General features: G+C 40.8%; 1 protein-coding gene across 2 annotated transcripts in view; it reads right to left on the bottom strand.

Annotated features, from left to right (window-relative positions):
• Window positions 1-14353, bottom strand: part of TAOK3 (TAO kinase 3) — a 184140-nt gene that overhangs the window by 12668 nt on the left and 157119 nt on the right. For both annotated transcript variants that reach the window (XM_082699774.1, XM_082699775.1), the window contains exons 15-17: window positions 12636-12872; window positions 10854-10982; window positions 5859-6062 (exon numbers count right to left, since the gene is read on the bottom strand). In XM_082699774.1, coding sequence (XP_082555900.1) covers window positions 5859-6062; window positions 10854-10982; window positions 12636-12872 — 570 coding nt within the window. The remainder of the gene's footprint in view (window positions 1-5858; window positions 6063-10853; window positions 10983-12635; window positions 12873-14353) is intronic.

Raw genomic sequence — 14353 nt, 5'->3', positions numbered from 1 at the left:
CTCTCTCTAATAAGTTAATAAAAATCTTTTTTTTTTTTTTTAGTTAATAAAAATCTTAAAGACAACAACAACAACAGAGGGTCAAGAAAAGAAGAGAGCTTGTGAGCTGGATTTTCAGTGAGTATAAGAGTGCCTCTCTTCTCTGATGACATCCACTATGAGAGAAAGTGCAAGTCATTTATTTTCAGAGAAATATCAGTAACATTTGTATATTGGTATTGCTGAAAATATCTTGCATACTTAAACCTTCTATCCATTTGAAGAGAAGTCCTTTAAACAGCACAACATCTGTTCCTGGAGCAAAGTCCTAACCATTCATTCATTTATTCAACAAATACTTGTTGCATACTTCCTGTGTGTCAGGCACTGTTGTAGGCAGAGGGATAGAGCCATGAACAAGTACATCTCTTCATGGAGCTTATGTTCTAGTGGGGAAACATCCAAAGTATAAATGCAACTTACATTTGTTTTAAGGAGAAAAGATCATCTCCTAGAGGACCTCCCCCTCTTTTGCATTTTGCTTTCCCTTATTTTACTTTTTCCTCTACCTTGACCATCTAATGTCTTCCTTTACAAGTCACTAACTGGCCCCTAGGTGGCACCAAAGGATGGCGAGGCCTTCTCAGAGCCTAAAGCTATACTACACCAATGACCAAGAGAAAAAGCCAAGGAAAGCCTTTAAATAGGTAAAGGTCCTGTTCCTAGATCACTATGTCATTTTTAACCTTTGAGTACCAGGCCTCCCAATATTGGGCATTTATTCATTACCCATTTTCCTAAACTGAGAAGTCCAAAATGAGTCTGGGCTGCCCAGAGCTCTGAAACTTGGGGGGTGGGGTGGGGGAAAAGACACAAAGCAAATAGCAGTTTCAAAAGAAATAAAAAACTTTCCTTTATGTCTAATGGGATGCTTCCAGATGTCGTCCACAGAATAGCGGCATCAGAATAACCTGGGCTGCAAGTGATTGGCTGTAGTAATAGGTCACCCAGCTAAATCTGATACATACTAAAGTGCGAGACTCAATAGAAAAATATTCAGGGTGTGAGTCAATCGTGTTTGATGTTGGACAAATCTTTTAGTGTATGTGCTGTCGAAGTGAGCACTGGACAGATCTTATAATATACATTTTAGTTTTCTCAGGTGTAAAGAGAGGATAACAGTAGCTACACTGTGGACTACCATTCTTGTGAAGATGAAGTGAAAGGCCAGGAGACAACACTTCTGAACACAACATATCATGTTATTTTTCTGTATTCAAAAGTGAAAATCTGCCATATTATATCTTAAACCTAGTTCTTTATAAATGATTAAAAAAGTGAGAGAAACATTTTTCTGTTAAAACTGTAAGTTGCTCCCTTTGCCTTTAATTCACACATCTGAGTTGCTGTGGTATAAGTTGATAAGCTGCCTATATTATTATTATTAGACTCCCTATGAGCCTATGACTGTGCCTACATAAAAATATGTAATGTGCTTTCAGTTTTTAAAAGTGATTTCTTGGGGCACCTGGGTGGCTCAGTGGGTTAAGCCGCTGCCTTCGGCTCAGGTCATGATCTCAGGGTCCTGGGATCAAGTCCCACATCGGGCTCTCTGCTCAGCAGGGAGCTTGCTTCCCTCTTTCTCTCTGCCTGCCTCTCTGTCTACTTGTGATCTCTCTGTCAAATAAATAAATATTTTAAAAAAAAGTGATTTCTTGTATCTCACTCAGTCCCACTTGCAGCCCTATGAGGTGGTCTCATTGTTTAGGACTTACCCCTTTTCCATAGGACTGTAACATGTTTGGGAATTGAGACTGATCTAAGATCATACAACTTCTATAAAGGAGAACTGCGTCTAAAAATCGGGTTTTGCGGGGGTTTCAACAGTTTCTATTAAAAGAGGTCCCAACAAATGGTTTATATTTTCCTGTTTTATGTTTTTGGCCTATGACACAGTATTTGGAAGAATCCCTCTGCTTGGGTGAGACACAGGGCACGGTTGCTCTGTCCACACAAATGGCACAATGTGCAGCACACCTTCAATTCATGAAACGAGCTGAGCAAACACAAGATCACATGTAACAGACTATGTGATTTTGCTCATCAGCTTCTCCTTGTCTATACACCCTGGAGGCAGCAGCAGATGAGGGCCATGTGGACTCCCTTTCCCTCAGCTCACATCACATGCTGTGCACACCTCCCCAAAGCAAAGAGGGAGCTCAGTGTTGAAACCTACATACTTTTCATGAAAGTATGACCATACTTTACAGGACCCTACCTCCCACATAAGATGTGAATCCAGGGTGTGTCCCATGATAAACCCTTCCCAACCACGACCCAAGTGCTACTGACTTTAAAAGCAGTTGATCTCGTCAAGTAAAAAATTGTGATCTCATGCCCAATGAGGTTGAGTAAGAACCAGAACTCAAACTTTTAAATGGAGATGTTGTTAGCCTATGACATTTAACGCTTTTTTAGTTTCAGTTCTTGGTTTCATAACTGGTTAGAAAATAGCCAGCGTCCACGGGCAGTGATGGTAGAGGAAGAGGCTCAACCCAGCTTATGGTGAGCCTTTTCAACATTTTCATTAACTAAAAGGATTGCTCATACTCAGTTTTGGCAAATACACAAAAAAACAGGTGCTCTTTGTTGGTGGGAGTATAACCCCCTAGAGGGCAATTTGGCAATATCTGTTAAAAATTTACATGTATACACTGTGACCCCCAAATTTCCACTTCAGAGCATATATCCTTCAAATGTCTGCATCTGTGTAAAAAGATCTGCATACAAAGATGCTCTCTGTGGCACTGTTAGTAATACTGTAAAACATAACAAAATAGCCACTGAGAAGTACTTCAGTAAATAAATAATTTTATAGCCATACTCCCCAAATTCACTGTTAATGGTTAAAAAGAACCAGACAGAGCTGTGTGTCCTGGATGGTGAATGAGAAAAAAAGAAGAGTTACAAAACAGTACAGTGGACATTTTTGTAGGTTCGGTATCCATTTCCCCTTCTTTTGTTAACAGGCTCCTCTTTCTGCTTGAGAAACTCCTCCATCCTATCTGTAATCAGAGAGTACTGAGGAAGGGAGCAAGCACGTTGCCCAAGCAAGGTCGCAGTCCCCTAGGAATTTGAATCTTTAGCAGAAATGATACAAAGATTAAACATGGTTGGCGGAAATACACCCAAATGGCAATGCTATGAGGAATGCCCAGTAGCTCTTGCTCTCTAGGTCACAGAATCTGCTTTTCCAGCTTGGGTCTTCTTCTTCTCCAGCTTGGTTCTACAGCTCTGTTATCTACCCATATCCTTCTAATAAATTCCTTTCTGTTCTTGGGCAGCCAGTGTTTGTTGCTATGGCTTACAGATCAAATAAACTGACTGATACTACATTATCTTATTTTTGTAAAGTTAAAATTCTATAGAAGCCGAATGTATGTATACATATATAAGGAGGAAAAGGAAATCTGGAAATCTGGACACCAAATTAATGGTAGTCAGGATAGAGACTGGGTGGAATGCGATTATGAAGAACTTCCACTACTCAACTATATATTTTTCTGTGTTTTTCTTCATTTAATGTTCTCATAAATAAGAAGAAAACCTTAAGACTCTTCAGGAAAATACCCATATAAGAGTTATTCTTCATTCAGTTGGTTAGAACCTGACACTAATGAAGTAAAAAATATAGTTTCTATCACTTTGGAGGACTAATTGTCTTCTACAGCTTTTATTGGCATTAATTGTTTCCTTAGCCTTAGTCTTCTTCCAAATATGTGCTATCAGAATAACAATAATAATTGCCAGATGAAAAGAATCCCAAGTATCTTATTTCTAAATGGCTTTGGGCTTTTTCATTTGGACTTTTTATTTTGCCTTCTAACAAATGACAACATGTCTAGTACAGAATTAATCAGTTTCTTACCGACACCTCTCTCTAAGCTTCTCTGTTTCTAAATCTACAAGTAACCAAGTCTCGAACACCAGAAATAACTTTGATTTTACCCTCGTCTTTTCTCTCATAGTCGATGGTATGCCAAGTCCTGTTTATTTTGTATTCAAAATATGTTGCCAATTTGCCTCTGACAGCTGTCACCACCATCTTTGTCTATATCCTAATTCCTACCACCTGATTACTTCGCTTCTAGTTTCTTCCCCCAACCCAATGTTTTGCAACCTTCCCCCCCAATTTATTTATTTATGTCATTCATTCATTCATTCATTCATTCATTCATTCATTCATTCATTATCTTCAGGAGCCTTTCTAGATTTCCCTTTCCCTTGATCAACCCCATCCATGAAATAGGAATACCACAGATACACTGTATATCCATTTAAGTACTGTGGACCTTGAGGGGGCCTGAGCCTCTGTAATATATAACACCCCTCCCCTGCAAGAACCCATTCTGATTCCCCTGGGGGCAGTACTGTCCCCACTAAGGATGCATACTTAAATCAGTCTGTGCATCACCACCAACCAAACTGGGCTAATCTCTCTAAAATAAAATTTTAGCCATATCACTCATTGCCTACCTCAAAAACAAATGTTCAGCAGTTTATCTCTTTTCCAATGAGATGAGACAACACATATAAAGGGTCTGAGCCTGGCTCATTACATGTGTTTGATAAATTTTAGTTTGCTCCATTCCTTCTCCTTCACAGTTGAAAACTGCTCTCCCAAGAGCTTATACTGTATCAATGCACATTCCCATTAAATGTGTCTTTAGTGCTTGTTTCCCTCGTGCAGGCTAACGCTGTTTTTTTTTGCAAACTTTGATATTTTTACCAACGTGCTAGTTCATTTATGAGGGTTTCTCTGATTATTCCAGGTCACAATGTTTTCCTACTGAACTCTGTATCTGCAACTGAGTCACATTCTGTGCTCCTCATCTCCGTGAATAATGTCTTATTCATCCAATTTCCCAAATTAGAAACTTTGAAGTCATTTTGGACTCCTCTCTCTTCTGAAATTCTGATGCTATTTGGTTGGAATTACTGTCAGTTCTGCTTCAGATCTAATCTCTCCCCATTGCCTCTTCCAGGTCGAACTAGAGAAAGAATGTCCTCGCTGACCTCACTGTATTTTGCTGCTTGCTGCTGTAGCCTACCTTCGCACCGTTGCACTACTTCTTTCAAAGAAAACTCTCTTCGACCCCCTGCCTAAAATCCTCCATGGCCATTGTAACTGCCTTCAGGCTAAAATTAAATAACATGGCTTAACACAAAAGGTCCACGTTCTGCTTCTAATTACCCTTTTTTTGACATTCCACTTTGTACACAAACCCCAAACACTCAACTTCTCACGAGTCACTGAGTCCTCCAAGCTCTTTCATGACTGTATGCCCAAGATAGTTTATTTATATGTCTATGGTATCTGAGATGTTATACTGTAACTAGTCTGTTACATGTCTGTTTCTCCTCTTAGACTTAGGGCTGCTTGAAGGCGGGAAACTATAGCCCCTCCTTAACCCTGGCATCTCCAGCATAGTGCCTGGCACTAAGGGGGCATCATTCTATTACTTGGTATTTCACATGGAGCCACAAAAACCCAAGTGTCTGACAAGCAGGCTGAAAACAGAAATTCTCTGTTCTATATCTTTTGATCCTCCACTGTATAATAAAGCTTATAATAGGTGCTCAATAAAAGTCCATTACATTTATTTGGAAAATGTTGATTCCTTATTCTGTAAATGGGCTTTCTCCTTCTTCTCAGTGGTAAATTCATTTCCTAGCTATTTTTGTATACCTACTTTGTGTCAGGCACTGCACTAGAGACCATAAGGGTTAAGGCTGTAAGAATGAACAGAACAGCCATGATCCTCACAAAGCTGCTTGTCCCATGAGTCAGTGGTGATAGTCACGGCCATAATAAATACCTCCCGGATGTTCTGCTGCTCCACCTCATGCCGCTTGATCATTATTTTCCGCTTGAAGAAACGACAGTTTTTGTCGTAGTACAGTCTCTGCTGGGTGAGAAGGTGGGCTTCCTCTTCAGCCTGTGTGTGCTGCAAGTTCTCTTTATGCTTGGATATCCGCTCTTGCTTTTCTTTCTTGGGTGTGCTATGGTCCTCGTTCATCTCCTTCACAGAAACAAAACAAAACAAAAACAACATGCTGGTCTCATCAAGTAAAAGGAACTAACTGTTTATTAAAATGGTAGATTAAATTATCTGGAGAGCAACTGAGAGCGGGAAGACAAAGACTTGTGCTGCATATCCCATCCGCTCAACTTTTTTTGTTGATGAACTGAGTCGTAAGGGACAGGGAGGCTTGTTAGTTTCCACTCTCTGGCTTCTCCCTCTAGGAAATAATTGGTTCACTCGTTCAATCAACACACACATACAGAGTTCTTATCATGGGACAGGCACTGTGCAAGGCACAAGGATACAATGGTGAGCAAAAGAACATGATGACCACCATCATGGGGCTTCACAGTTTAGAAGCAGTAATTAATCAAAGAACCTCAGAAATGAACTGAAAATGACTGTGACAGCTGCTGTGAAGGTGAAGTACGTGGTTCTACAAGGATGTTTAAAAGAACATATTCGATCTTGGTAACAACTGAACTGAAATTGGAAAAACCTGTAGGAGCTAACCAGTGAGAAAGGGGAGGGGAGAATACTCTGGTAGAGGACACAGCGTATGCTAAATACTTCAGGTGGGTTAACTAAAACATGGTGTGAGCGAGGAACGGAGGGCAGGCCAGGGAGGTGGTGCCATGTGACATGACATGAGGCGGGACCATCCGAGGCTTTACAGGCTGAGTTAAGGACATTGATCTGTAGCACAGGAGATAAGGATTTTATATATGTGGGGGACACACAATGAGATGCATCTCAAAAAGTCATCTTTTTGCCTTTTGACTTGCCTCACGACTCTCGTTGCCTCATGGAAAACAGAATGAAGGAGACAAGACTGGGAGAAATGGACAGATTTCACAGACAGGAGGTAACTGCAAACGTCACTAGTCTGAATTTCAGGAAGCAATACTTTATTTGCTATTAGAGGGTAAATGAATTACCTTTATTTCCTAAAGGACAAAATTCATAATTATTCCAGCTTTTATGGATAAAGAGAAAAAGGCAGAGACTCAGGACACTTAAAAGGGTGTTACTTTACTCTATGGAGAAAGTAAAAAGACCATTTTTAGAGAAGGCACAGTATATTCTTTTTTGTTCATACTGACAAGCTTGACCTATAATATTCGGTTAACTACTCAGTGAAAATCTCCTTTAAATGCTAATACCTATTTTACTTGATGTTTTGTGATGTGGACATCGCGCACTATTCAGATTATTTGGGCACTTGGCCAACAAGTCCTTGTGCATCAACTTTTAACCTTCCTGTCTAGTGAAGTCTTTAGTGAAACATCAGAATCAACAAGAGAGAAAGCTGTTTCGAGCATGGAGTAAGCAGGGATCACAACAGGAAGGCTGGGTGACTCATCTCTTAATGCCATGACTTCACTACTAGGCTTGGCATTAACCACTACATTGCACATCCAAGTTCAAATGTGACCATATAAACTCACCCAAAATCAAGAATAAATTATTTCCGGACTATCCGTCATCCTGTATCGCCCACATCTCTGTTGTCTATCAAACAGTGGGGATAATGGAGATTGTTTTGTTACCCCAAGGGCAATATCTTTAATATATCAGTATCTAAATGTATACACCACCTTAAATAGTCAGAAATAAACTTTTCTTTGTAAGAAGTAGTATTAGCTTGGCACAGAAAGGCTTACTGAGGCTATCTCAAACTGAGTTTAGGCTTGTTTTTCCTCATAAGCATGTTGAAAGACTTGTAAGTTTAGGCTTGTGGGTTCCTGCACTCATAAATCTGAGTACCCAAAATGCCTGAGGACTCAGTACGGATTCTCTAATGCTGTCCTGTGAGAGAATCTTCTACAGGTTGAGTTCATGCAATCTCCAAATACCTGGGTGCTAGAAAAGGTCAGAATGATGGTTGCAGAAAGTGTGGCCTACAGAGCATGAATAAACACAAGGAGTTAGAAATAAAAATATAAGTGCAATTGAGAACATTTCAAAATTTCTCACTGAAAAAAATCAATGTTATCTGTGATCCAGCAATATCTTTTTATCATGACATAATAATTAGGTCCCAGCAATAACTCAGAGAAAATGAACAGATCATGAACCTTCTTATTTGGGCCATTTCTCCCTACAGCCTGGTTTTCTCGATCTTACAATGTCAGAGATTTTTCCCGTGTAGGCAGTGTGGATTAAATACAAATTTCTCTCAGTCCCCGCAATCACCAGTGGCTCATCTGGGCAGGACTAAAAGTCCTGAGGCCCACCCTAACCCACTTGCTTTCACTTCCTAATTACAAAAGTATTGGAAAAGAACCTTGATAAGTTCCATATTGTTAACTTAGAATATGAGCTCAAATAAATGATTTCACATACTGAAACCATGCCCTATATTGAATTTTATTAAACCTTAATACACCAATAGTCTAGAAATAAGAAATCCTAAGTCTTATGAGGAGGAAAGTCTAGGGAATTGCAGGCAATTCACCTATAAGCACTGGTGGGAGAAGTGAAGAAATTGGAGCTTTCAGATCAAACTGCAGTTCATTAGGAGGACTCTCCAAGTCTACCATTGGCCTTCAACCAAACTTTTAAGAATCGATCATTCATTTATCAGAGATTTACATGTACCAAGCACAGGCATACAGTTATAGGCAGGGGAAAAAAAAAAAAAAAGACATGTTCTCTGCTCTTATCACTTACTGGCCAGCGGGGTAAGTAACTCAAAATAGCTAAAAAAAAAAAAAAAAAAGGCGGGGGGGGGGGAGGTTAATTGAAAAGTAGTGTTATGAAACCAGAGGCACCTGTCTTGGTTAAGGAAGTCAGGAGAGATCTCCCTTGGGAAACGATTTTTTTTTAAAGATTTTATTTATTTATTTGACACAGAGAGAGATCACAAGCAGGCAGAGAGGCAGGCAGAGAGAGAGAGGGAGAAGCTGCTGAGCAGAGAGCCCGATCTGGGGCTCGATCCCAGCACCCTGGGATCATGACCTGAGCCGAAGGCAAAGGCTTAACCCACTGATCCACCCAGGCACCCGATTTTTTTTTTTTTTTAAGATTTTATTTATTTATCTGACACTTATCACAAGTAGGCAGAGAGGCAGGCAGAGAGAGAGGAGGAAGCAGGCTCCCTGCTGAGCAGGGAGCAGGCTCAATCCCAGGACCCTGGGATCATGACCTGAGCTGAAGGCAGAGGCTTTAACCCACTGAGCCACCCAGGTGCCCTGGGAAATGATAATTAAGTTAAGGTTTTGTTTGTTTGTTTGTTTGTTTTAAATTAGGCTCCATGCCCTATGTAAGGCTTGAATTCATTACCTGAGATCAAGAGTCTCATCTCTACAGATTGAGCCAGCCAGGCGGCCCAAGTTAAGGTTTTAGTAAAAAATTGTAAGTCGTACAAGGAGAAAGAGTAACAGTTAACAGCAGAGGGAGAGACTGGGGGTGGGGGTGGGGGTGGGGAGAGCATCCTGGTGGCAAAAAACAGTATGAAGAAACAGTCTTCTCCAAAGGCTTTAGAGAAAAGTGGAATTTGATACATTTGAGGAACCAAAAGGTGACCACTGTGGCAGGAGCAGCAAACAGGGCTGTAAGCAGGTGAGGTAACAGTGGTGTGAGGTGGGATGGAAGGAGAGGCTGAGAGTAGACTACTAGTATTTTGATCTCTCCTAAGAGCAACGGAAGTCAATGAATGCTAAAATCATGAGGTGATATGATGAGACTCATGTCTGTTTTTTTTTTTAAGATTTTATTTATTTATTTGACAGACAGAGAGATTACCAGTAAGCAGAGAGGCAGACAGAGAGAGAGGAAGGGAAGCAGGCTCCCCGTCAAGCAGAGAGCCCGATGTGGGGCTTGTTCCCAGGACCCTGGGACCATGACCTGAACCAAAGGCAGAGGCTTAACCCTCTGAGCCACCCAGGCTCTGTTTGTTTTTAAAGATTTATTTTTGAGAGAGAGAAAGCAAGCTCAGGGAGAGGGTCAGTGGGAGACTGAGAGACTCCTCATGCAGACTCCTTGTTGAGCACGGAGCCTGACACGGGGCTCGATCCCAGGAACCTGAGATCATGACCCAAGCTGAAACCAAGAGCTGGATGCCCAACTAACTGAGCCACCCAGATGCCCTGAGACTTCTGGTTTGAAAAGATCACTCTGGCTGAAGTGGCTGGAGAATAAACTGGAAGTAGGCAAGAATGGTTTAGAGTTAAATCAATGGTTCTTAAAATCTGATGCCAGAGTCAACAGCCTCAGCATCACTTGGGAACTTGTTAGAAATGCACATTTCAAATTCCACCCAGATCCACTGAATCAGAAAATCAGAAAATCTAACTTCGGTGATTTAGGAATCCATTTTATTTTTATTTTTATTTTTTAAAAGATTTTATTTATTTATTTGACAGAGAGAGATCACAAGTAGGCAGAGAGGCAGGCAGAGAGAGAGGAGGAAGCAGGCTCCCTGCTGAGCAGAGAGCCCGATGCGGGACTCGATCCCAGGACCCTGAGATCATGACCTGAGCTGAAGGCAGCGGCTTAACCCACTGAGCCACCCAGGTGCCCCTAGGAATCCATTTTAATAAGCACTTCAGGTGATATAAAGTTTGGGGATCAATGGTTTAGACTACTGATTACAATGTAAGATTAAAGAATTTTAAGTTCCAACCTTTTTTACGATTTTAAGTAATCTCTACACCCAACTTGGGGCTCAAACTTATAGCCCAAGATCAAAAAATCACATGCTCCACCAACTGAGCTAGCCAGGCACCCCTTCAGTTTTAACCATTCGAATGGCAACTTAGTGATGACAAATATTGGTACTCTTACCTCTTTTATTTTTTCCTTACAAATCTTATACTGTTTCTTCTGACTTTCTAAGAAAGTTGTCAAATCTTTCTTCTGCTGGGCCAAGATCTGTTGCTGGAACTTCTTCTCATCTGCTGCAGCTACCTTTGCCTAATAAAATGACATACAATCTAGGGTAAATTGTTCTCCACACAGAATTCAGCTGTCTATATCCTCCAATGCATGAAAAGAGTCCATAAGTGCTGAATAATGTAGTGTTTTTTTGAGCAAGTAATTAATAAAAAACAAAATAAGCAAATACCTGTTCTGATTCTCTTGTATCTTAAAACAAATTTGAAATTCTTACCACTGAAAAATACATTTCCAATCATGGGAAAAACATGAAGGCAAACCTCAACATGTTTTATTGAGCACACAAAAAATATAAGGAATGGAAAGTGAACTAAGGATCAAAATAAAAGATTTTTTTCATATTGTTGGTGGCTCACAGATTAAATTATAAAAAATGAATAAGTAACCAGAGCTGGCAACTTTTATTCCCAGAATCTCACACTAATTGATTAATAACATTTTGTTTTCTTAAGCACCTGCTATAATTGACAACAGTCATACACTGGGACACTTTGGGGGCTCCCAAATGGATAGAACACAGACCAAATAAAAGATAACCCAATAAGCACTGGCTCCTGAAAGTGACCAAATTGAAGTTTCTGGGGACCATTAGATGCAGCACATATGTAAGATGAGGTGCTTCGGAGATAGGGAGGGAATTATGCGTCATGGTTCTCTTTATCATCTTTACACCTTTAGCTTCCATCATCAATACTTTTTCCATTCTGAACAATTATCTCCACATATTTACCAAATCGAATCCCCAAGAAAGAATCTGACTGGTTTATTTAATCAGGATCATCCCTGTTTGGGCAGAGGTTTTCAAGCCAGGCTGCCTCACAGCTTGCTGGTTGTTGGGGGAATGCTTCTTCTGCAGTTCTGATGTTCCTTTCCATGTGGAAAGAGAGCTTAATTACCGAAACACCCCTGGCACTCTGTCCCCAGTCTCTCCATCCTTAGGGAGCACATGTTCACCCCTGCTTTCCCACACTATGTAAATCGGATGGGGGTGTGGCAAGGAAGGCGACTGGTTTAGCACTGCCAGAGCCTAGATAGGCAAGTCTGTTCAGTTTTGTACAGTATTATTAGCGCATTTCCCTTCAGACATGAATTACTTCTCCCATCTAATACTTATCAGTAATAAAGGTAATATTTTGACTCACTGTCTGCCTTAGTCTCTCCTCTGTTTGGAACCTAGATGGGGAAGAGAGATGTCTCCTAGAAGACTCAAGCAACAGCCAGATTAATTACTCACTGCCGCTGGTCAGGTGCCCATTCCTAGTCCAATCAGTGTAGGCAGGCGCTATCACCACTGAAAGGGACTATTTGTAGAGCAGTTTTCTTTTGAAGAGGACTGTGGGTGTGGCAGGCATGGTAACAGGTCTGAACTGTGCAAGTTTCCACAGGATAGAAGCATCTTGTTTCTCTTTATTTGCACCCAGACCCCCTCACGGGACTGGCTCTTGGAATATATTTGAATAGAAAAGAATATACACCTGCAGTAACTATTTTAACTTTCAATCGCAATTTTGAGTAGCCCCACAAAACCTAACCCTTCTCAACTACCACCAATGCAACATTGTTCCTCTGTCACCAAAAAGCACACTGCTCCTGTCTTCTGCTCACGTGATGCCACTGACTGAAACAGGCCTGGCTTGGTTACAGCACAAAGGCATGTGTGTGCACACTGACCTCCTTCTCTATGATAGCCACTTGCTTCTTGGCCAGCTTCTCCAGCTCGATGGACGAGTTGTTGGCATGCGTCTCCACCTCCTTCTGTAGCTTGAGGCGGTGCTCGTCCATCTCAGCCTTCAGCTTGTTCTCCAGGGCGATCAGCTGCTTCTGGTGCTGGCGCCGCATCCGCTTATAACCTGACATCTGTTCCCGCAACTCGTTCTCCTGCTCATGCTCATGGATCTGTCGTGTAACCTGATTGGGGGTGGGGAAACAGAACTCAGGTGACCAGATTCATAGAAGACAAACTTCCAGGGAAAGTAGAGACGCCCTCTGGCATAATTCTATCACCGCCACCATCAATCTACCTATTATTTGCTGAATGCTCGCCTGTACCAGGCACTGTGCTGGGTGCTCTTTATATTTATTCTTTAGCTCTTGTCCTAAACTTGTTTGGATTCATTCACTCATTCATTTTACTCCTTAATGAGGTTACGTGTTACCACCCCCATTTTATAGATGAAGCAACTGAGACTTGAGGGAATTAATTTATTCATTCAGCCAAATTATATTCACTTATTTTTGACATATCACTGTATCTATGATTAAGGTCATATAGTTAATAAGGGGTAGAGCTGGGATTCAGACCCATTTCTGTCTGGTTCCGGAGCCATGCTGTCTCCACTACACCAGGATTTCTCAACATCAACACTGTTGAAAATGAGCCAGAAGATTTGTTTTGTTGGGCCATCCTTCAGTGCAGGATGTTTAGCAGCATCACTGGCTACCCACTAGATGCCAGTACACCTCCCAAGTCAAGACAATCAAAAATGTCTGTAGACACTGGCAAATGTCCCTTAGGGGGCAAATTCCTGGTTGAGAACCACTGCATTATATCATACTGCTTGTTTGTTTTTAAAGATCATGTCTCTAACAGTCATAGGGATTCTGAGTATCTTCCCAAAGTTGTTTGAACAAGATTTATTTCTGATTCTTAATATGAAGTGGGGTGGGGGCAGTGAGGAGTGAAAGGAGGGAGGGGGGGAGGGAGCTCTCTTTCCACTCCTCTCTCTCCCACCTCCCCTTCCCCCCAGAAGAGATGTTAGCAAATTACAATACATTTACGTGCTCTCCTCAAGAAGAGAAAGTATTTCTGTGATTTTTAGATGGCTACTCAGTAATTTTTTCTTAACCCATTCTCAGGTGACTATCCAACAAACTCAAGACTGTAAATATAAATTTTGGCATCTCGTTTCTTTCTATTAAACCTTTTCTGATTTTCCACTCCTTCCTTCAGTTTATCATCCCTCTTTATTTTCCTGTTAGATTCTCTGCTCATTTCATTCTCATCTTTCCTATTTTAGAAAAAAAATAATTACAAAATTATAACTTCAGCTTTGTTTTTCACTAAGTAATTTAGTCACTCCTATCTACTATTAGCCAATTCTTCCCAACGTCACCCTCAAACAAGTTTTAAAGCTGCTATTAATGCTCTTTACTATTTTCAGTTTATGGGTCAAAGTGCATTTTGTACAAAGAACAGTTTGTTTCTTTGCTCCTTTTAGAAGGTGTCCCTGCATACCAGACTGAGTCCTTACTATCAAGAGAGTGCTATTCTGTAACTGGATAGTATTATCAAAGTACACCATTAAACATTAGCCGAACTTTGAAACCTTTCCAGCTGAAACTAACACTAGGTTTCATATTCATTTCTCTTTTCTAAAGGACAATCCTCT

Source organism: Mustela nivalis (genome assembly GCF_964662115.1).
Source record: "Mustela nivalis genome assembly, chromosome: 14".
NCBI classification, from domain to species: Eukaryota; Metazoa; Chordata; class Mammalia; order Carnivora; family Mustelidae; genus Mustela; species Mustela nivalis.
This window is presented reverse-complemented; position numbering and strand designations above follow the sequence as displayed.